Source organism: Daphnia pulex, chromosome 10 (assembly GCF_021134715.1).
Source record: "Daphnia pulex isolate KAP4 chromosome 10, ASM2113471v1".
Lineage (NCBI taxonomy): Eukaryota > Metazoa > Arthropoda > Branchiopoda > Diplostraca > Daphniidae > Daphnia > Daphnia pulex.
Genome location: NC_060026.1, coordinates 2,624,523 through 2,648,660, shown reverse-complemented (window position 1 = coordinate 2,648,660; position 24,138 = coordinate 2,624,523). Strand labels below are relative to the sequence as shown.

The following is a 24,138-nucleotide window of genomic DNA, read 5'->3' as shown; positions in this document are numbered from 1 at the left end:
AAAAGAATCTCATCTCACGGCCGTCCAACTTGGTGGGACGCAAATCGATTTTCATCAAAACTCGGGCTGACGCTCGCGGGGGCTGCTGGTTATTTAGTTATGGGCATATTAACATGTATTGGCATCAGGAGGAACAGCCAAAAAAAATTACAAAAATTGAGAAAAAAGGTTACCAAAAAATAATAAGAAAATGGGCAAATATAATTTTATACAGAAACAGATCTGCAACTCTTGAATCGTGACTAATTCTGCGGAAGAACTCATTCGTATACGTTAAAAATTGTGTTGAGCGAACAGCATCAATATCGAGAGTTCGTGAGAGGTAGTAGTTACGTCGACATGGTATTAATATGCAGGTACGCACCTCGCAACATGGATGATCATACAAAATAATGAATAAAATCACACGCAAAAAAACATTGTCAATTCACATCATCAAAATCAGTCTCCTGAGAGTCAAAAACAAAAATTATTTACGACATTTCATTTTTTTTTTTACTGTATATCGGCTCACACCAAAATGTTTATCCGAGTTATTTTAAAAATCTTTCACACAAGTTTGTCCTGACTTTAAATTATTATTATTATTATTTTCGTATACACGTGTGAGACATTTGTTGAAGTGCAATTGGGAGCACCGAGAGATGGCGTTTCAAGCGCTTTTGTCGACCAGCAGCAATTCGCTGGTTTTATTGGACGTGTCTACCGCGACCACGTCTCGGACCGAGACCGTCGGCGGCTGATGGTCGACCTCGCCGCCGCCGGATGGATTGCGCATCATCCGCTCGTAGTTTTGCGACAAATCGATCGGCGCTGGATGGAAGCCTCCCGTTCCGCTGTCGTCGTCGTCCGTCGTCGACGGCGGTTGCGGGGGCACGACACCGCGGGCCGTTTGGGCGGCCAGGACGTGCTGGCTGAGGGCCAGCTCGGCGGCGGCGGCAGCGGCCGCCGCCGGAGAAGCGGCAAAGTAAAGGCTCAACTCTTCCAGTGTGTTGGGACGGCGGTGGAAGTGGCCGTTGTGGTGGTGGTGCAAGTTGTGGTGCGGATGGACGACATCCATCGAGTCGTCGTCGTCGTTGCCTCCGCCGTTGATCCGCGATCCGGGAGATCCGGCGGATGAGAGATTTCCGCCTTGAGCTAAAGAAACGGCAACGGCGATGGATTGGCGGTACGGACGGCCAGTCACGATTCCCAATTTCTTCACCTGCAGACAACAAAAGGGAAATGACGGAATGTTGGATTTTACACGGGAAATTTCGCAACGATTGTAATCGTAATAAGTTCAGAAGAAACGAACCTTATCGTAAAGAGTGCGGGACGGAACGCCGTAGAGTCGCGATGCCTGCAAGGCACTTTGCCCGCTACGGACGGCCTCGATGGCGGCAGCGATATCGTGACGGGTGTACTGTCGGTAGCGCTTCAATTCCGGCCGGTTGCCATTATTGCTTTTGCCGTTATTGACGTGATACTCGGACAGTGAAGAACTTTGCGCCAAATCTAAATCGAATTTTTTAAAAATTCAATTTAAGTTTAATTTCATTTAGAATGTAATTAAATGCATTACCTTTGACGTGATTGAAGACGGGAGAATGGTTGGATTTGATTCGATCAGTCACCTGTAAAAGCAATCAAATAACAAATTTAATTAATCACGGAAATAAAAATGAAATTTGAATTCATTTGATTCATACCATGGGCTCTTCACGGTCATCTTCAGGCGGATTGGTTTCTGAACTGGACGATCCATCTCTTTCCTTATCTAAACTGCTATTGGTCCTCTGTCAATGAAATTCAATCGATTGAAATTTTTGCTCAAAGAAAATTGTCAAATGTTGAAATGTACCTCGGGAGTTTTGGCAGGTGAACGTTTGAAGAGGGGCATCTGGAGTAGACTGGCCGGAAGGTGTTGAACGACCGGCTGAGGCTGCTGCTGGACAACCGGAGGAGCCGGAGGAATGTGCGAGGCCACCGCCGCTGCAGCCGGCAAAGTGTGAATTTGCGGAAGGAATCCGGAATTGGCGGCGTGACCGGAGGTGGGCTCGAAGCTGAGACCGGACAATCCGGCCGGACTTCCGGCGCTGTCCTCGGAGTAGAGTCCCTTGACTTTGAGCGATTCGGCGGCCTTGAGGAGAGCGCCGACCTGCTCCTGAGCGACGCTCACCTCTCCCCGGTAGATGAACTCGAGAATGGCCTTCAATTCCGCCAGCTGGATGTCTTTGAAGACGACGATGGGATGCTGCTGCGGCGAGCCAAGGTACAGGTTGTCGTTGACGAAGAGCGACTGGAAGTAACCGGAGCAGGCGGCCAAAATGATCCGGTGACACTTGATGGAAGCACCTCCGCACGACAGGGTCACATCCGTCAGCGCTTCCGTCTGCAGTAAATGATCAAATGCTCCTAATAAATTCGAACGGTGCTGATTCCAGCGGAGGCAGTACTGCTGTTGCGGACTTCCACCCATTTCTTTGATCACTTCAACAATTTCAAAATTTCCCCAAATAAAAATTAAAAATGATTCAATCAAACTAAAAAAAAAATAGACTGAGAGAGAGAGAGTCGTGCAGAGAGGTCTCTCTTCGATCGCTTCACTTGTGCAACTGAACGCCAATCAACGGGTGGATGGCTCCTTTTGTAACATCCAACCCGGTGGTGGTGGTGGTGGTGTGGCACAAGTTGGTCCACCCTCCGGCTCACCGGAGGGTTGCTGGATGAGGAGGGCAGAAGATGTTGTAAAAGAAAAAAACTTTCCATGGGCCATAAGGAGGGGACCGAAAAAAAAAGGTTCCAGGTCACAGTATATATGTTTTTTTGGCTGGGAGGGAGGGTGCAATGTCAACCCTCCAATCTTATTTCTTTTTTTTACAATACGACAGCTAAGAAAAAAGTTCTTGTTGGTCGCTTTCTTCTTCTTCGGTTACGTCCGATGGATAAAGAACCTTTTTCTGGTCCTATAGACAGCCCTACATACTGTACCACCAACACAAGTATAATAGCTATTTTTTCGGTGGAAATAAATCAGACGGCAAATGCGCACAGACAGCGCGGTGCTGTACATATAAAGTCGAAATGCGACGTTGTCTACGCGCGATCAATAAATGTGTTGAATTTTTTGATCATCCAAATTCGAACAATTTGGTCGATTGCAATTTTTTTGAGGGGATTTTTGAGTTGTTTTTTTTCACAGGTCAGCGCAACTTTCTCACGGCCTACTTTTCTATTATAAGAGGAAATACAAATTTGATATTGGGTGAAGAGGGGGGAGGAACCCAAGGGGGGTGGATGGAAAGAAGAACGTAATTTAATCTCTATAGAGAGAGAGAGCGGCCAAAAAAAGGCCGACGACGACGATGCACATGTCACCGACGCAATAGGCTAACTACCTGTCGTTAGACATTATAGGCATAGTAGTATATACCTGGCTCCCCCCTTCCCTTAGGGATGAACATATGCCGAATGATGACGCCACAGCCTGTTAAAGTAGGCCAAACTTTATATTGCGGTGGTGGCGGTGCTGTACAGATATTGTGTGTGTGTACTGTCTAGTATACGACGCTGATTTTTATATTCTTTCCCATTTCCTGCTGGCGCCCCTATAGAATAAAAAATAAAATAAAATGGACGTCCTGTGTGACAAAAAATAAACAAAATTGATAAAATAAAAATTTCATTACAAGGTGGGCAATAACAGAATCAAATTCAACCATATAGAAAAACCGGATGGAATAAAATTGCGTCACATTTTTTTTAAAATAAAAATAAAATGGTGGATGGATCTTCATTCCCTTCCCCTCATCCAAAAATAAAAATTTTTCAATGTCAAACATGTCTGCACACTCTAAGGTGATGCAAAGTGCAACTCCGCACACACACACACAAGTGTCGGTGTTTTGCCTTTTTGGGGGTCTTAAAAAATCCGAGTCGATTTCGCCACACGCATAAACATTATTATAGCCCTCCCACCCATTTCGCAAGGTTTGCGCGCGCCCCCCCTATGTGTATTCGCCGTCTTCGGTTCAAAAAGGGAAGCCGCCATCGCGAAACTAACGCCATAGTCTCTTTCGCCATAGTATAAAATTTTATTGCACCTACGATGGACGATGGCGAGTTTGGCGCTCGGCAGCAGACACACCGCCAGCGCTGCTGAGCGAGCTACAAGATTTTTATGAAGATCACCACCGAGCGCGGCCTTTTTTTTTACTTTCATCTTATAACAATTTCGACCATTAAATATAATGTGTGTTGTTGTGGCCTAAATTTTCTGTGTTTTTTTTTTCGTTTCGGCTCTGTGTCGGCCCATCATATAAAACAAGTGACCACCGATTCGATTTTGTTTTGTTTTTTGCGCGTTGGTTTATGTAGAGCCTGGGCGAAAAAATAACAAAAGTAGGGCGATTGGGAAAAGGTAAACAAAATTTCGGGTATGGCGTCATGAATAAAAATTTTTTTTCTTCTTCTTCTCAGATTGAAATTGGATAGTAATGAAGATGATGGGTTCGCCTGTAGAATAGTTGAGCCTGGGGATTGCTGGGGGAATGATTTCCGCCGCTCTTCATTGACGTTGTGGATCACTGTCGGCTCTGCTCAGCAGTCACTCGACTGCACAATTCAATTTGAAATCTACAGACGGCTCTTTTTTCTTATTTTACCTTGTATATATCGAAATACACCGGTGACGTAAGTCTACTCGCAGACTGTATATATACTACGCCGCAGAGTATAATATTCGATCTAAATATTTCAAAACGGCGGGATTTTACACATGAGACTTGCATCGAATGCCGCCAAGCTTTGTGTCAACTCAAACAAGCCACTAAGAATTTATTTAACTAAAAATATAATAACTGCTGAAAAAAAAATTATTATTTACAGAAACAAATAATAACTATTTTTTTGGGTAAAAAAATTGAAAATTAATTGAGAAATAATTTGACCTACAAAAAAATCAATTTTTAAAATTTGAATTAACGGCCCAAAAAAAACATTTGATCCTTAGACCTAGATAAATTTATTATTCAGTCTGCGTGTTAGCCCCCGTAAAAAAACAACGTAGAGAGAAAAAATCAGGTCGTGCCAAAAAACAAAGTCGTTTCGATCAAGGCCGAAAGATGCGCAGACACATCCAATATAAAAAAATCTCCAGTCGGCGAAAACAACAAGGTAAAAAAAAACAAGTTTCACTTTACTTGACAACCTTTTTTTCGCTCTGTGTGTTATTTCTTTTTTTTTCTACCTAGCATCTTATATTGTACTAGTACATCTAGCCTATATATATATCGGTGTCTGTTTGGATTCAGCATCTTGAAACTACCTGGTCGCGCGCGCCATTATTTTATAGCTCAAGTCGCAATAATATTCTTTCTCTCCCAAAGAAAAAGGACCTTTCTCTTTCTCTCTCTCTTTAACGGCCTGCGTATTATTCAATTTTTCAGACAATTTGCTCTCGAAAAATCTTCTCTCCCCTCCTAGCTGCTGCTACTACTCCTACTACTACTACTATAGAGTTGGACATTTTTAACGATTATTGGCTCTTCTCCGTAGAGAGTGGGCGCACGCCCGGCATAGATCTGCGCTGTTTTTTTTTCTTCTTCTTTCAAAAAAGAAAGAAGCGACACCCTCGTACAGATGGCGGAGGTCCCCCCAAAAAAGCCGCTAAAAAATAAAAAAAAGTTGACAACAAAACATAAAACACCATTTTCGGTTGTAACGTCCGTAACGCTTTAATACGAGCGAAATGTGTTTTTTTTGTGTGTGTGTCTGGCGAGCGAGCTTTCACGAATAGAGTCGTACTAATAAATGTCACTTTACTAATATTATGAATTTACTTTTAAGAAGAAGAAGAAAAAAACACGATTGGATTTTTTCTTCTTTTCCAATAATTCACACACCGGCGCGTATGCAAATGAAAGACAAAAGTTGTCATCATTTATTCATTTCCTTTCTCGTATAGGTTTAATGACCTTATAATTTCGTCATTATCGTTGGCCCGGTGGGCGGCACTAATGGCGTTAACACATCATTACAAATGCAAAAAAAAAAAAAAAAGAATCGACCGTTTCTAAAAAAATAAAGTGACAGAAAAAAATCGTCACGGCATAAGGAACTATACTACCGTGTTACACGTTACCTGTTTACACGGTGAAAATTGGAAGCTAACAAGAAGAAAAAAAATTTGACGTTTAAATTTTTTATGTCCATTTTTTTTTCTCCAGTTTCCAACCCTTTTTTTCGGTTATTCGGTACTGATTATCAAACCCCCCTAATATTTGAAAACCTCACTTTTTTTACGTCATTTTTTCTTACTAGGATTTTCCGTTCAAATTTTTTTTCCCATGAGAAAAAAAAAGTTTTAGTTTTTTTTTTATCCAACACTAAACAGTGTTATATGTATAACACGCATTCCATAGTATATACTATAAGACCCGCTTTAGTTTTATGACCGTTTCTAGTCCCCCCTTTTTTACAAACCCCATCTAATGCCATTTTTTTCCCAAGAGTTACGAAACAACCGAGAGTGAAACCGTGAAAGAAAAAAAACAACATCGGTTGCAAGTTCAGCAGGGCAAAAGGGTTGCAATAAAATAAGATAACAAGAGACAACTCTGTAATAGACCGTAAAAAAGGTTTCAACCTTCAAATAGTTTTTCGGTCCCTTGGATCGTCACAGGACCCGGCCCCTTTTTCTTTTCCCAGATATATATACACACACACACGTTCCAATCTCGAGTGGTGGTAACATTAAAATGATGTTTGCAACAATTGCACAACATTGGACACAGGTGAAATATAAAAATACGACGACGCCAATGAACTTTGGCTGTCGATCGAATCGATTCAAAAGTTCATTGTACAGACGAAACAAAAATTATTTCGATATATAGACACCCAATTAGAATATATACGCCAAGTCGATATTACCCCTGTACAGACAGTTGTACTGTGTACGTGTGTTGACGTCATGGCCAGTTGCGTTTTGGGTGTTATATGACTAGGGGGGAAAAAAAGAAACTGGGCAAAAAGGGCAATTTGAAAATGGCCGCGCGCGCAATGACCAGTTGTAAAACCATTCCGGGTAAAAAACTTGTGGGCGAAACTAATGGCCTTTTTTTTTCTCCAAAAAAACCGGAGCAGTTAAAATGCAATATATATATTTTTTTTCTCAGTATAAGGGATGGCTTTTTTTTTGTCCAGGCAATTTCGGATGCAACACAGTGGCCACACCATTTCAAGTGATGTCTCCACTTTTACTTTCGAAAACTGTTGGAAGGCGCGAGCGAACCATTTCCTGCTGCACATTGATTTGTAGTTTTTTTCCAGTCACAATACCTACACACAGGCAGCAGCACGCGACTTTTTTTTTTTGGCACCCAAAGATTCCAATGTACTCGTTATAATCAAATTCAAACTGTCGTTCCCCCAGGAGAGAAGATAATTCCTGGCAATATTCTAGAGTTACCAGGTTTCGAACTTTTGGTTCGTCTGCTAATTAGTTGGGACAAAAGTTTTTGTACATTTCTCTGTCTATTCCAACCCACTCGTAGAGAATCTTGGCATGTCAAATTGGTAAAACAAAGTAGGAAATATTGCACTTGCCTTGGTTGTTGTGATAACTGGATTGAAACATCTCCCAGGTGATGGCACTATAACGACGTAATCAATTGACGCAGGCAGACGACATTTTTTCGGGGGTCCCACGTTGCCGTGAATGAAATAATTGACACACAAAAATGTTTCACATCAAAAAGGGTGTATTTTTGTTTGTTTTTTTTACGTCAACAGTCAAGCAACTACAAATTGTATAGGGGGGTAGGGAGAGAGAAAAAGTGGATTTTTTGAAGAGGGAAAAATAAAAACAAGAAACTTTTTTGTCTGAAAAATTTTAAAAAATGTATCGACTACCGAAACCGAACAGAACAAATTTGGGGGGAGAAAACAACTGGCCAACAATTCAATCAACATTTTCAACAGCAAAAATATTCCGACAGTCGAATTCATGTAGTTTTGAATCATTCAATTGTTTTTGTTTTTAAACTTTATTCGTTCAAGTTTGTTTTTCGTCGAAACTTTTTTTTTCTTTTTTCAAAGTTTTTTTCTAATTCTCGCATCAAGAAACAAAAAAAAATGAAAACAAATATTGAAGGAAATAGGACGAAATAACAAAAGAGACGAATTGAAAAATCCAACGAGAATTTGATGAGGTGCAGACGCGAAAGAGAGACGATTGAAGAGCGACAATTTTTTTCATAGTCTGTTTTTCTTTTGTTTTTTCTTTTTTTTTTAACTACCGGAAATTTGGAGGAAAAAATAAACAAACAAATAGGTGAAAAAATTGGGCAAAAAAATAATAAAATAAAAGGGGGGGAAAACCAAAAAAATTGAAAAATTTCGAACCGAGACATGTTTACCGGGGAGGGATTTAAACGCCAATGTGTTTTTTTTTAGTTACGCAATCAGAATAAAGAGAAATAAGTGAAACCGGGTCGGAAATTTTGTGAAAACAAAACAAAAAAAAAACATTTTTTTCCTTTTTTTTCAAGCCAATCAAAATTCAAATGAAAAACAATTTTTTGAAAAAGAAGAAAACAAACAAAATGGGAGTGTCCAATTGGGGGGGGGGGAGAACACGAAACATGTGTGAATAATGGTAGCACAGTCATCTAAAAAAAAAAAGAAATTCATAAGAAAACACACACCTTTTCGTTTTTTTTTCCAAATTTTGGTTGTCATCATCAACAACTCGACACAATCAGAGGTATAATTTTTGACGTACTCGCCACATGCACAACGAAAAAAGGGAAGGAGTTTTTAAGGGGGAAAAAAAGAGAGAAGGAATTTTATTTTCAACGGGTCGCGTATTTCGGGTATTTTTTGTGTGTGTTCTCTAACTTCTTCTGATTCTGTCATTACAAATAGTTCATTGGTCTGCTTTACGTATAAACAAGTCTGAAACGACCAAATGCTGATCTGTACGAATTTTATGGGGTATTTTTTTTCTCTTTCATTCTCGCGTATCAAAATGAATCAAATTATTTTTTCTTCTTCTTCTTCGTCTCTCATTTGGGCGGGAGGGTGTGTCTTCATTTTGTTTTGATGCCGAAATAATTGTGGGGTTTGTTGGGGATGAAAAAATTTGCGCTTTGAATTCGATGGGATTATTTTTTGTTTGTTTTACTTATTAAATAGGATGGGGTGGATTTTCAACGTCTGCGTGAAATGGGTCATTCGAAAAAAAATGATCAAAACAAAATAATAATGAATAAAAAGATTGGATTGAGTTTTGCACCTGAGATAGTTCTTATATGAATATATGTCAAATATATAGTATGTTTCTTAAAAAATATAAAAGTTATTATTATTATTATTATTATAGATACTTGTAGATTGATTCGGAGATATCGGATGGAGATATTATTACTGTTATCAAAATATGTGGTAGTGGGTTTGTATTGTATGGCGGCGATTAATTATTAATATGAATGGTTTTCATTTTGCTGTGTGGTTGAACGGTCTAAGAGAGAAAAGGCAAAGAAGAAACAAATCTGCTAATATAGGAACTGTGTGCTACATCATGCTTGGACCATCTTCATCGCAACGTTTTATAATATGTGTAATTAAAATCTGTATTTTTAAAAAGATCAAAAAATGAATAAAACAAAATAAAATCAAAACTAATTGGTTTGCTAATATACCTGACTTCAAGAATTGATGGGAGGTATATCAAGTTTCGACGGACAGTTGATGTTTTTTCTTTTTTAAGTTTACCCTGAGTCTAGCGCTGGTTTTGTTTGAATTGTACAACTTTTATTTAATTTCGTTTAAAAAAAAAACGTCAAAAAAATGGGGGAAATTAAAGAAAAAGGTTGAACTGATTAACTGGATTTGCTTTATAGTATGATGGGTTTTGATGAATTCAAATAAAATAAATTGTCTTTTTGAATGACCAGTTCGCCATCTTACCCACAGGTGGCAGCGCTAGTCAACAAAACGGCGGGACTTTTGACAGAAATGATGTGGGGAAAGTGTCGATGTCTTGATTTGGCGCGAGATTTGAAATAAACTTGTGAAACAACTGAAATTTCAAGAAAAATGAGAGGCGCGCGCACAATTAAAAAAGAGAGGAGCAATAGTTTGGAAAAAATCATTTCCTGAGGTAGACATGAGCAAAGAGGTGCTTCCATAGTCGTTAACATTGCCTCTTTTCTTTCGACAAAATTAATATTTAAAAACAGAATTTAATAATTAAATTCGTCCGTTCATCGTCTCGATTTGAATGTCCCAGAGCGTCAAATTAGAGCAGCAACAGCAGAGTCAATCATCCGCAGTGCAATTACAACAAACATACGCACCAGCGCGCAATTCCAAAAAAAGATTATTATTATTAATAATCAAGACAATATTATTAATTGAAAGTTTTAAAAAACAAAAACAAAATTGTTTATAATTACATTAAGAGAGAAAGTTGACATGTTTTCTTTTCAAAATTAATTTTTACTTTTTTTTTTAAATTTAAATTTGATGAAATGGACCCAAAAGTTTTGTGTGATTTGACTGTAGCCGGTTGTCCGGGGAAATCTATATATTATGCCACCTGAGCTGTGTTGATTTGAATCATCTTGAAATTTAGAAAATTGGAAAAAAAATGTCTTACGAGTGCCAAAAAGATTTTGAAAAGATTATTTTCTTTCTCGTTTCTAAACAATGAATTGACAGTCAATAAGAGAGGTAACTGGTTGCTGTCAATGACTTGTGTAGAGGGGGGGGGTTAACAAGGCACCATGTTAAAAATAAAATAAAATTATTCAAATGAGCGAGATCCACTCAATTAAAGAAAATTTTCCAAGAGATTGGCCGGAAATTCGGTGTTGTGTTTGTAGTTAGTGTGTACGTCATTGGCGGTATTTTCAAATTGAACAAATTAAATAATAATAATTAAAAAAAAAAGTTAATTCTTTCTCGGCAACGATACAAAAAGAGACCCAACAAATACTTTGGAAATTGTTACTTTCTTTTCGAAAAAAACTTAAATCATCACCCAAGATGATTTGATTGACGGTCGTTTATGTATAATATATAGAATTTAATGTTAAAAAATAATAATAAAAAAAAAATTAGAAAAATCCCGAAACACTGACACGAGAAAATTTTGTTTAAAAAAAAATTTTAAAAGGAGAAAAGTATTGACACGCTGGACAATGACACGCACACGAGACACGCACACGGAAGAGTTTGAAGAGAGAGAGAGAAAAAAAAACAAAGATTCTGAACATTATAGAAAACACATTAAGGCGAAGATTGTTTTGTGTGTGGAATTCCGAGATAAAAAAATATAAAGAAAATACCCAAATCGTTTTTTTCAAAATGTGTTTTCTTTTTTCTTAATCATTTTGAAATCGCTCACAGAAAGAAAAGAACCAAAAAAAATGTATCTAAAATATTACTAAATATAAAAGAAAGAACGTTCTACTTTTTCGTTCTTAGGGGGGAGGGCCTTTCAAACGAAATCGGAAGTCAATCCGATACCTTGTGTGTGTATGTGTAAACAATTTTGACCGAATTGAATTTCCAATCATTTTGAAATTTTCGCGCCAAATCAATTATTTTTTAAAATCCAATCAAAAGTCGTTTTTTTTTGCCAATCAGCAAACAAATAATTTCCAAAACAAAATTGAAGAAAAACAACAAGCCTGACGCCCAAAAATGAAACATTTACCAATCACAAAAATTTCTTTTTTAAAATTAAAAAGGATGGGAGGAAAGAAAAATGTTAATAAAGAAATCAACACTCATACACACTAGGAAAAAAAAAGACAATTAATTCAAAAAAAGAACGCTGTTAATTTTTCCCTCGTATTGCACACACACTAACTAACTATTTTCTCTTTTCCACTAAAAAAAAATTATGATTCACGGGGGTTTAAACGAGTCTGTAAATTAAAAACCTTATATTAGCATCCGGAAGTGTCAGAACCGCCAATTTTTGTTTTCGATTCCGCAAAAAAAAATTAAAACCGGGTTTTGGGTTGTTCCAAAAATTCAAAAAAGCGAAATTACGAAAACAAACAAAAACAAAAATTGTGTTGTAACTGGTTTTTTATGTTTCCCTAGACGTTTGTCTTTTCTATTTAGTCACTGGTTTTGTGTCTGTGTCTACTACTACTACTACTATCACCCATCGTAGTCTCAGCAGTAGTAGTAGTAGCAAAAATCAACGGGTTGGGAGTAGTATGGGGGATGAATCACCGGTGCCATCCACAAAAAAAAAAAAAGAAAATTAATGAAAAACAAGCACAAGAGAAAGGGAGAAGGGAGGAGCTATTTATGTAGAAAATTAAGAAAAAAACTTCTACGATCCCGCTCATAAAAACTTGAAACAATGGCGGGAGTCTTATAAATGACCGGGCAGTGTGCCGGAAAGCCAATGAAATGTAATTATTTGTTACGTAATTACTTGAAAGAGGGAAAAAAAATGGTTTTTTGCTGAGGTAGAGTTGTCGTGAGGGAAATGGGGGGGAGGAGTTCATTGTGTGTCACTTTTGCACACACACACACACACAAATGACACACACGCACACACTCAAACTCTTGTTTTCTGTTACTCTCAGACAACCATACAAAAAAAGACATGGGAAAAGAAGTAGTGAAAGAAGAAGAAGATGATACGACGTGCGTTACCAAGACACACGAAACCTGAGTTTTTTGTCTTTTTGAATCGGGACTGGATCATATTGGGGTGGGGAGTAGAAAACAAAATAAGGGGGGGGGGGTTGTAGACCCGTTCAATCCAATCGTATTTCTCTCTCTCTGTGGCTTCCGTCAATTATAGCCCAAAATTATTCTGGCGTGAATAATTTCTGTGTGTAATCAAAATCATTTAAGAAAAATAAAATGATTTTGTTTCGTTTTTAGTTTTTAGTTTTCTCCATTCACGTGGTACTGGGGTTAGGACTGGCGCTTCCGCCGCGATCATCCATCACCACTTCGGCGATCGACGACGTCGTCGTCGTCGTAGAGTTGAGATCGTCACGGACGGCGAAATAAGCGCCGCCCACTCGAGCCCCGGCGCTGAATTTGCTGCTCTGGCGCGGAGGAGGCGATGGCGGGGCCGGCGGTGGCGTCGGAGTCGAATCCGGCGTCTCCTTCTTGATCATGTCCTTACCGTTAGAGGACGGCGTGGGTGCCGTCGTCGATCCGTGAGATCCGGGCGATGACGTCGAGAGATTCGACGAGCCAATCGTCAAATTCTCCGGACTCTCCTGGCGGCTGTCCTCGCTGTAGTCGGCCGGACCGCAATTCGATTCCGGCAAATCCTCCTCGCGATCCTGATTGCCCGCAGAGCTGGCGGCGGCCGCCACAATGGCCGCGGCGGCTGCCGCTTCGTGACGACTGCTTCCGGCCACCTGGATGACGGGTCCGCGCTCGCGTTTCACCAGCGACATGGCGGCGGCCGCCATGGCCGACGTCAGGGCCGCCGCCGTCGAAGCGGCGAAATTATTTTGATTGGCCGCGTTGAGAGCGGCGGCTGCGGCGGCAGCGGCGGCTGCCGAATTGGCGGCCGCGTTGGCCGCCGCCGCCGCCGACGATGAAGTCGACGACGACACTCGACTGTAGGGCCGCGTCGTGGCGATGCCCAGCTTCTTCACCTTGTCGTACAGAGTGCGCGACGGCACCTTGAATTTCCTAGAGGCCTGCAAGGCGCTCATTCCGCTCTTGACGGCCTCAATGGCCGCCGTGATGTCGCTGTTGGTGTACTGCTTGTAGCGTTTCCATTCCAGTTTCTGGGTCGGCACATAAGCCGCAATTCGAGCACCAGAGGCGTCCACTAAAATAAGAAAAATAAGAAAGAAAAATGAGAAAGAAAAAAGATTTGACACAAAAATTGTAGACGTTCATGGCCGAAAAAGAATTTGAAATCCGGAAGCGGCTGCGATTCCGATAGTCTACGACCTTGATAAACTTTTTTTTACACAAGAGGCTGATGTGCGACTTTTGATAACGAGCCCTACTACTACTATACAGTAGACATCATTTAGCCTTGGTTGATTTTTGTTCTCCGTGTGTGAGTGTGTGTGTGTTGTTGGCCGTCACAAAAATCCCAAACGACCTTTACACATTTGCGCCATTTCACCATCCGACGGCCAATGTTGGCATCATCGCTGGCAGATAACAGCTCGAGTCAAGGTTAACAAACAATTTCAGACAGCCGCAAAATCTTGATTTCAACAACAACAACAACAAGTTGCGTAAAAAAGAAACTCACCTCGTTTATCTGACAAGGGCGATGAGGGAACAGGGTGCCCATATTCGCCGCTCTGAAACAATCAAAAACAAAACATTTTTTTAGAAATGAATTAAAAGTCAAATAATAATTTAATTAATTGACATGTTTCAAATTTCGCGCTTACAATTTCGCTGGGATCGTCTTCCGAATTCATGTCAGGATTCTGTGTCCAATCATCATCGGCACGATCGCGATCACGGCCAGCTTGTCTCTGCAAAATTCACATTAATTCCATTAATTAATTAATTGTTTTTCAAAACGATTTAACCGAAATAATTTAGCGCAAAGAGTCGTGCCAGACGCCACCGTTAGATGGCGAAAGCCTTTGCCAAAAAAGCCCCAATGAGGTACCAAGAAGAGCCCCGGCTGGGCCCAGTGTGAGCTAAAAGGCTAATAATATATCGTGAGCGTGCGTGTGTGTGTGTATAGAGTATACTGCTAGTCTATACTAATGTCATTGACGTATTTCTTTCTACGTCTTAACTATTCGCCCTTCCCTTCCCCCCTACTATTCCCGGAATAATAACACACACACACACACAAGGGCGAGACATGGTAAAAAAGAAAGATGGTGTGTGTGTGTGAGTGTGTATAAGGAAGGGAGAGAAGGAAAGGAAACTGGTCGGGTGGGTTTTCTAGGGAGGGGGTGGTAGGGTGGTAGTGGTGGTGGTAGCGAACGATAAGCACCAACCCTCAACTCCATTTCACGACACGTGGAGCCAATCTTTCCCATCCCCCGGCTCCGCTCGTGCAGCCAACAGAGAGAAGAGGGGGGGGGGAGAGGGGTGCATGAACTCGGAAGCCATTGGCAACCCGACGAAAAACAAGACAAGATCCAATGACCGTGAGTGAACATATATATAGGGGGGGATGGATGGATGAGTCTAAGGGAGGGGGAAAGGGAAATCTAACCGGATCCCGTTAATATATCCATCTCCTAGGTTGGTTAAATTTGTCCGTCCAAGTTATTTATTTATTTACCTCGGCGTAAGCCATGGCCATGGGAAGGTAACTGCTCAAATGATTGCGATCATCGGCCGATCCCGATCCTTCGGCGGCTGCAGCCGCTGCGGCAGCGGCGCTCAGACGGAAGGGAAACAATCCCGGTATGTCGGCGTGATGGTGGTGTTTCGACGAGCCGTGATGGGGGCCGAGAACGGTGCGGAGTAGCGACGGAGTTTGATCGCTGTCGCCGGATGCGATCGATAAACGCTTGCGCTTCGACGCTCCTCCGCCATTGTCGTTGTGGCGGCTGTCAAAGTGATGGTCATTGCCGCCGCGTCCGTTGCCGCTAGAGGGTTCACGATCGTCTCCGCCAGCGTTCGATCCACCGCTTCCGCGCTGGATGGCTCCGTACAGGGCCAGCGCTTGCTCGCGCTCACGCAGGGCCGTTTCAAAGGCTCCCAAATGGAGCGGCATCACCAGCGGCGGCCACATGCTCAGCGGATTGTTATTTCCGGCGCTTCCGGCGCTCTCGCGATCCCGGTTGGTAGTGCTGCTGCCGCCATCTCGGCGATCATCTCTTCCGCCTTGCTCGCTCCCCTGTGGGCTCAGCAGCGGCGATTTGTAGAGATAAGACGATGGATGACGCGAATAGGATGATTCCGGATCGCCTCGAATGTGGCTGCTGCTGCTGGATCGTTCCGGCGGGCTAGTCGGGCTGGGACTCTTGTTGCGACTGTGGTGATGATGGTGATGGTTGTGGTGGTTCTCGGCCGATCCGGCGCCGGCGGCAGCGTTGCCCGGGTAACGATGTGACGGGGTATTCCGGTCTGCGGATGAAGCGGCGGCTGCGGCTGAGCTCGACGAGGAAGAGACGGGCAAATGGTGACCTGAGGTAGATCGGATGATGGGTGGATGAGCGTTGATTGAGGTAGACTGAGGAGGAGAGGCTGAACTGCTACCGTGACTGCCGGGTCCGGCGTGATGGACACCACCGCCACCTGCCGTGACGTTGACCGACGTGCTGGACAAGAGGCCGGAAGAAGCCGGTGGAGGATAGAGCGGCTCTCGGTCTCCGCCGGAAGCATTGAGCGAGTCGTCCTCAAAGAGCCCCTTGACTCGCAAGGCTTCGGCCACTTTGAGGAGCGACGGAAGCTGCTCCTGGGCGACGTTGACCTCACCGCGGTACATGTACTCGAGGATGGCCCGGATCTCGGCGTACTGGATGTCCTTGAAGACGACGATGGGGTGCGGGCAGGCGTTCTCCAGGAACAGCGACTGGAAGTAGGACGAGCAAGCGGCCAGCACCATCTTGTGGCACTTGATCGAAGTCCCGCCGACGGCCAGCGTCACGTCCGTAAAGGCTTCCGTCTGCAGCAGCTGCTCGAAAACCGTCAGCAAATTCGAGCGGTGATTGTTCCAGCGCAGGCAATACTGCTGGCTGTCGTCCGACAATCCAGTCGTCGGATTGTTGTTGTTGTTGTTGCTGCTGGACCGGCCAACACCAACGCCACCCATGCTCTTGGTCGACATTGTGGCGGCAGGTGGAATTGTTACGGCTGCTGGTGCTGCTGGTGGTGGAGGATTCCGCCTACTACTACTGCCGGCCTGCCCGCCAGGAGTAGTCCTGTTGGTCGACTCCTCCTCGGCGGCTGTTTGGTTCTTCTCCTGGCCGGTTGGATAACAATTCCGCTGCTGCTCGACAGTGCTGCTGCTACTACTCCGCCGGCCACTCGACAGATTCTTCTTGTCCAGCAGATGCAACCGTCTCCGATGCTGGTAATAATCGTTTTCCTCTTCTTCTTCCTCTTCCGGCGTTCTGCTCGATCCACCTTCCAAAACTCCACTCACAACGTTCCTGCGTCCACCAAAAAATAATCAAAAAATTGAAATTAAATGCGCCAAATTTGAATTTGAATAAAATTAAAATGTAAGAGACCCGTTCGGTGGCAAGGAAGACAAGCAAGTGCCTTGAATGAAATGTAAAACCTGTCTAGCACACACACACTGGAAAGAAAAAAAACAACCCAGTCACCCACCCTATACTTGCTCCATTCAACTCCTGTGCAAGAAATGAACAAAAAAGCTGCAACACGTCATTTTGATTGCTAATCGAATTGTTGTGTCGGTTGGCCGAGCAGCGCTGCCATCGCGCCCCATTTTGGCCTTTTTCTTTTTTCCCCCTCGCATTCGTTTGTTTCAATTCCGGGAAATTGTGTGAATTGTTTTCTCGAGAAAAAATATAATAATAAAATAAAAAGAGAGAGAATAGATTATTGTAGTCGAGAATAAAAATGGCGACAGGATGTATTTGTCTGACAAGAGAAAACCGCGACAGACAAGAAATAATCAAACATGGCGAAAGAATTTCGCCACATTGCCGAAACATTTCATGTTTCGTTTCCTGTTTTGATGACGTGTTATCGTTTCACGGGCAAAACCACACGAACCAATCTCCCAGTTTTTTGGCGTTTCCTTTTATTTTACACCAACTTTCCTTTAACCTCGAACCCGATTTAGGCATAATTTTCTTTTTTATTTTAGAATTAGCGAGATGTAGTCTCATTTTTAAAAATGTTTGGTTGAAAATTTCTTAAAAGCAATTGGCAACCGTTCAAAAATTTGCATACCACAAAAGTTGCGAACCAGACAAATGGAGAAATTTGCATGAAAAATATTTAAACCTGTTTCTAAATTTCTTCAACTGATTTTTTTTAACTGTCATTTAATTTTTATGTCACCGTGATTTACATTAATGAGGAAACGCCCATCACTATCTAAAAAAGAAAATTTTGACAATTTCAGCCGACAGATGGCCACACGATCATAGGGGATGAAATTTTCTCATTTTTGCCAACCGTTTTTTTTTCGTTTTTCTCTTCACAAACATTTTTATTTGATTTGACGAATAATCAAACAATAAACATGTTGATTTTTCAACGTTTGTTCCTTATTTTCTCCTTCTTATCGGCTATGAAACGGCAAAATGTACGAAATAATCTCGAGTCATCACCACCACACAGCTCACTAGAGATAACAGAAAAATCATCTTTCGACATTGTACCGGGATCGACGCCATTTCCAAACACACAATTTTCTATTTCAACTAAAAAAGAAAAATTTGTGACGATTTTCATCGTTCGAGACGTGACACAATTTTCCGATTTTTAAGGGTAGATTCTAGACGATGAAAGTTCACCACCAACTCGAGTCACGTAGAAAAACAAGTTTTTATTTTATTTAAAAAAAAATACAAAAAATATAAAAACCCTCAAGTTATTCGACTCGTTTGAAAATGATAAAAACAGAAAAAGAGCCAGCCAGCCTATGTTTGTCTGGGGCTACAGAAGAAAACCGAGACGAAACTTTTTTTTCTTTTTCCCTCCCCTCACAGAGAGATGTGTGTGTGTCGCAACTTTTGAAAACCCGAAGCTTTTACACACCCGGGAGATTAGACGTTGGGGGGGGAGAGAGGCTCACACACACACACAAGAAGGAAACAAACATTCCAATGTGTTGAATTTTTAGCGTTTGAAAAATCTCTGGAACTAAACCAGACTCACGAAAAAACAGCATTTTTAATCTATTTTCAAAAAATGAACATTGATTGTTACAATGATGAGAACAAAGTTCATATCGTGTTTTATGATTTAAAAAAAAATAGCGGAAGTTATCATCACAAATTTACGAGCGACATCATTCCCAGCCATAAAATACTGAAAGATTTTTTTCTCCCTACTTAGTAGGGGGGGGGGGGGTCATCATAATCGCAAGATGGGGGGGGGGAAGAGAAATTTTTATATAGGGAAACCGTCTGTCGTAACAAACCCAAAAAATGGGGGTTGGAAAAAAATGGAGGGGGGATGAAATCTCACCTTGAAAATGAAAAAAAAAGTTGGAAAGAATTTCGAAGTTTTTCTTTTATTTTTTTCCACCCTCGTCTATTTTTTCGACAATGTGAATATAACCCAGGCGGATCCTCCTCCCGTCAGTGCCTCACTCCCCCTCCGGCTTTTTCTCCCCCCCTCTCTCATGTATTGCGTATTTCTAGGCCTTGTATTCCTAATCCTCTTTTTGGGCCGACTTTTCATCAGACCTTCTCCCTTTAGCGGGCTCATTCGCAATGAGCCCTGCCCGAAAACTCGGAATGGTGGGAGAATGAAAGAAAAGATAGCCAGCACCACCATCCCCCCACCCGCTCCTTACGTAAAAGCGCGTAACCCGCATGGCCCTCACCCCCCCTCCCACCACCCCTATGTGAGGGTGGAAAAAGGAAAGAAAAAGGAAATGATAATAAAAAAGAAGAAAAACCGAAGATGGGAAGAAGAAAAAGAAGAAGAGACGAACGACGTGAGGAGAGGTTAGGGAGGGTTCGGTGGCCCCTCTCTAGCACGCTGCTGCTGCTGCCTTTGGCGAAAAAGCCCTTCATAAAAAAGACACGTGTATAGGCCTAGTTTCGGGACCGGACGTTTCTCATTGGTCCGTTTTTCTTGTTGGCAGCCGGGCTTGGAGGGTGGTGGTGGTTTTTAGCCCCCTCCCAACCCTCCTTTTTTCCTAACCGGCCTACACACACACACACACCACCCCCACACACTTTGCACGGCGATTGTGGCGCCACCACCGCGATCAATGTGCCCAATGGCGTCTCCCCCCCCACCCCTACATTTTTATCTTACCCTCACCTTTTTTTATTTGTCTTGTCCTTTTTTCCCTCGTACGAAAAAACCCCAAAAAAACAAAATGGCCGATTTTTATCATTTGAGTTTTTACAATGGGCAACTTAGAAAACCGCGACCTTTACCACTGGTTAAATATTGGCGACGTATTTACGATGGCCTACTCCACCCGCCCTACAACTAAAAATGGCACTAGAAAGATGGCAGCACGTTCGCACACACACAAACGTGTGTGTGTGCCGACACACGCAACCGTTCGGGAGGACAACTTTTTCCCACTCGCATACACACATTTGGCAACTTGTCTCTACGGTGTGCGTAACGAAAAATCGATGATTCGCTCAATATCGACTGCCGAAATAGCGAGAGAGTATAAATTCACGCACGTTGACAGCGCCGCCGCCATGCGAATTGCGCAATTGACAATTTGCCCCCCTTCAAGATGGTTGTACCACACTCAATTATATAGATAAAACTTGCTCACCTTTATTTCGGTGTGGCAATGTCACAAACACACACAAACACTGACACACACACACACACATACACGAGGGAAGGGGGGAAACTTAATAATAATATTATTTTTTTTAAATTTCACATTGACTCGGAATATATAAGTTCTTTTCCCTTCGGTCGGAAAAGAATTTTAGCACGCACTGCGCCCCGACGTGTATGAAAACGCACTGGTGGAAAGGCACCACACGAGTCTCTCTCCTCCCCCTTACACACACTTTTTCGCCCCTACACACACTCCTCCCCCAAGGAGAGGCAGAGAGAGCAACTTTGGGCCTATGGGGTAAACACACATATAAAATGCGTGTGTGTGTGTGGTGTAACAGCGCCCCCTGGATTACCGAAAACAGGGAGAATGAGAGAGAGAAAAGAAAAATTTTTCTAGTCCCGCTTGATGGCGCTGAGCCCTGTGCGAAATAAGGAAAAAATCGGGAAGAATTTTTTCTGTTTTTCAATAGCAGACGTCAATGCCCCCTAGCGGCGGGAGAAACACCCCTACAAATCGCCCATCACTAAATATATATCCGCACGTTAACAAAACGTGAGAATTCCTTTTTTTTTTTACATGGCCTCCGGGAGTTACGCATCTGGCGAAAAAAAACGTGGTTTTCTCTGTCTACCGTGAATCGTCGTGATGACGCGAAATTTCTTTAAAAAAGAAAAACAAAATGGAAGGTCTTGATTCTTTTTTTAATGGCGCCATCCGTGGTCGATCGTAAAGAAACAAAAGGTAACCGTCATGGTAAGGGAAAAATGCACCATGTTGCGTGCAAAATATATTTTTATCCTTCCAACTATACAATACCAGATCCCGAAAGGTATGGGGAAATTTTTTTTTTGTTTTTCGTTCAATGTGTCGAGATGACCATGAGAAAAATCTCTTGGGAAGGTATCAACCGCAAATATATTTTCTGTATCGATACCTACGATGGTAGCAAAAAATTTCAAAATGAGCCATTAAAATTTAAAAAAAAAAGTATTTTTAATTTTGTTTTATGTGTGATGTGATTGGAATTAAAAAAGTCGGGGAGTAAAACGTTTTTTGGCGTTGGGGAGTGGTGGTCAACAACCCCTGGGAACCCCTCACTGGACCTGATAGGCGGAGCTTAAAAAGTATCCCTTCGATTTCTGGTCGTCACCGACGTTGTTATGTTTGAAAAACAATGTAACAAAAAAAAGTCAAGTTGAAACAGCTGTTTGATTAGCGAATCGAGACATTTCCCAAACAAGTTGCGTAATCAACGAAACGGAAACAAAAGGCAAAATAACAAGATGGCGACGGCTGGAAAAGAAAAAAAAGAACAAATGGCGGTTTTTGTATTTTTTGGTCGAGTTCCGCAGTGAAACGCGCCATTTCCTCTTACTACGAGCTACTACTATATTCTCCCCCCTCCATCTACGAAGGCCACGTGAAAATGTCTCCCCCTCACCGCCCACTCGCGACGCCCACCTCCCCCCATGGGGCGAGTACGCAACTCGCACAGGATTTCAGCAAAAATCTACCTTACGTCAGTTTGTTTTAAAATTTCTCAATCGTTTCGTTTGTTTGTTAATAACAAAGAGATTACGACAAGTGAACTTTGTTCTCTGTAATTTGTTGTGTAGAGTTCGTGAATCGAAATGTCGGTGGCAACTGCCGTTTGACGACGAAATTCAAGATATTACCGAAAAATTCACCAATCAGATTTGACGGTAGGCGGTGGCGAGGCCAACGAACTGAAGTAACGAAAGGAAACCGAACGTCGCCACTACTACTACTACTACGAGTACACACTGCGGGGGTTGGCGTAATACTACGCCATATTTTTTTCAGACTTTTTATTATTTTTTCACCTGTACGACGACGTCGTTTTTTTTTTTTAGTTTATCCCGGCGCCGCTTCTCTTTGTTGTCCCTCCCTCCTTTTTTTTTATTCAAATAATTCAACCGTGAAATATTTAGATAATTGGTCGCTAGTCGAATTCGCCATGACAGAAAGCAGCCACGTGAAAAATTCAACAGAAACTCGGGATTAAAAAAAAAAGTTTTGCCGCTGGTTGGCAGCCATTTTAAAAACTCACCCCTTCGGGGTAGCGCCAAATAAGGTGATTCTACCACCCCTAGCTAGCGTGTGTGCACACAAAATGAAAAAAAAAAAAAGCCTGAACAAAATTTTTTCTAGTCTAGAAAGATTGACCGCAGATGAACGACCGATTCACCCCTCTAAAAAGTAAAAAAAAACAGGTTTATAAAAAGAGAAAAGAAATCAATCGCCAATGACATGGACATCTTTTTTCTATCTCGAGGGGGGGAGAGAGAAAAAACAAAATTTTCTTCTTTCTTTCTTATGTGTTTAAATAAAATTCTGCCTCAAGGGTAAAGAAGTTAGGTTTGCTAATCCCCTCGTGTGTATACGTCTTTACCTTGGGGGGTTCTCCACGTGGAGAGGCCTACCTCCTCCTCCTTGGTCAAGGATGAAAGAGGGTAGAAAAAACACCACAAGTTTTTTCGGGGTAGGTGATCGACTAGACTCCGCCCACTTCACCCTTGGAGTAGGCCCAACGGCCTACATTTGCGCAAGTTCGTCGACGACGGAATTTTTTCCATAAGAGGGGGGGAATAACGTGTATATATATAGGGGCTGCTAGAAAGTGAGAATATCACGAGGAGGGGGGGATAGAGGATTTTCGGATGAATAATGAAAGGTGAGTGCGGTGGCCCCCGAAGGGGCTGGCAATCTCCCCAGGTGGAAATATTATAGAAAATGATTCAAAAAATAATACGTATTATAAAAATGTGGCCGCTTGGTTTCCTAGGAGACGTTATACAACACCCTACTAGCCCCCCCTACTATCATCTGAAAGCGGCAAGTTTCTTTTTATTCACAGACTTTATTTTATTTTTCAAATTTGATCCAATTAAAATTAGAAAAAAGAAACATGTCGAGACGGGGAATCAGGTTTCCAACTTGTGTGTAGGAATTCTGCGAATCGAGAGCTAACGAACTCTGCCCCGACTGGAAAATGTCACGGTCAAATCGTGCGCAGTTTTTCGACCGTTTGAACAAAACGAGTTAAAAATCGCCCGTCAAAACAAAATGGCACCATCACATATTTCGCTAATTTTATTTTTAATTTGTTTTTAAATGTAATTTACCTTTTGTCGGATTGGTGGCGATTCACCAACCGGGCAGCAGATGCAGCGTCGTGCACGTTGTCGGTGTAAGGTGGCGCGCAGTGTTGTCTGCTGTCGTACATCAGCGTTAGTCGAGTAGCAGCAGACATGCGGATGTCATCGTCGTTCGGGAGAGACCGAATTGTCTTTTTTTTGAAAATAGTTTTAACAAGTTGTGAGCAGAGAAAACTACTGATTTAGTTTAAATTTTTCCACCCACTCACAAATGCTGTCACACACACACGACACGATTGAGTAGAAAATGAGTCACACACCGATTAAAATCAAAATTGCCGAACCAATTGGTCCGAGTGTTGAAAATGTTTTGGTGTTTCAGTTTGACCAGGCTCGAGTGTGAAAAATAAAAAAAATCTTCTACCACCAGGTGTCACTGTATTACATCATTACACGCTGCCGTCTGTTGGCTTAGTGAACGAAACGTTGACGGGCGTCGGCGTTTTTTTTCTCTCTCTCTTCTCCTTTTCCTTCCGAAAGTTGGGAGGTGGGTGGGCAGAGTGGGTGGTAGGGGGGGAGGTAGGGGTCTACCGTTTCGCTGTTTCACGACCGTTGTACCGACGA

At 42.2% G+C, this 24,138-nt stretch overlaps 2 protein-coding genes across 8 annotated transcripts; both read right to left on the bottom strand.

The window, feature by feature from the left end:
* Positions 1 to 97: 97 nt before the first annotated feature.
* Positions 98 to 7,668, bottom strand: LOC124205165. Its single transcript, XM_046602527.1, has 7 exons — positions 7,591 to 7,668; positions 3,416 to 3,590; positions 1,844 to 2,472; positions 1,692 to 1,778; positions 1,565 to 1,616; positions 1,298 to 1,497; positions 98 to 1,204 (listed from the first exon to the last, which is right to left on the bottom strand). The coding sequence occupies exons 2-7, from the start codon at positions 3,444 to 3,446 to the stop codon at positions 653 to 655; spliced, it is 1,551 nt and encodes a 516-aa protein (XP_046458483.1). The 5' UTR covers positions 3,447 to 3,590; positions 7,591 to 7,668; the 3' UTR covers positions 98 to 652.
* A 59-nt stretch (positions 7,669 to 7,727) lies between these two features.
* Positions 7,728 to 24,010, bottom strand: LOC124205164 (broad-complex core protein isoforms 1/2/3/4/5-like). 7 transcript variants are annotated; one of them, XR_006879224.1, is made up of 6 exons: positions 23,542 to 24,009; positions 15,257 to 17,075; positions 14,400 to 14,486; positions 14,255 to 14,306; positions 9,687 to 13,816; positions 7,728 to 9,615 (listed from the first exon to the last, which is right to left on the bottom strand). XR_006879224.1 is itself a non-coding variant. In XM_046602521.1 (6 exons), exons 1-6 carry the CDS (start codon positions 23,667 to 23,669, stop codon positions 12,921 to 12,923), a joined length of 2,910 nt encoding a protein of 969 aa, XP_046458477.1. In that variant the 5' UTR covers positions 23,670 to 24,010; the 3' UTR covers positions 7,728 to 12,920. The 7 variants fall into 7 exon arrangements, 6 of the variants coding, with proteins under 6 accessions (XP_046458477.1, XP_046458476.1, XP_046458478.1 ...); XM_046602521.1 differs by having other exon boundaries at positions 7,728 to 13,816; positions 15,257 to 16,107; positions 16,180 to 17,075; positions 23,542 to 24,010; XM_046602520.1 differs by having other exon boundaries at positions 7,728 to 13,816.
* Positions 24,011 to 24,138: the final 128 nt, after the last annotated feature.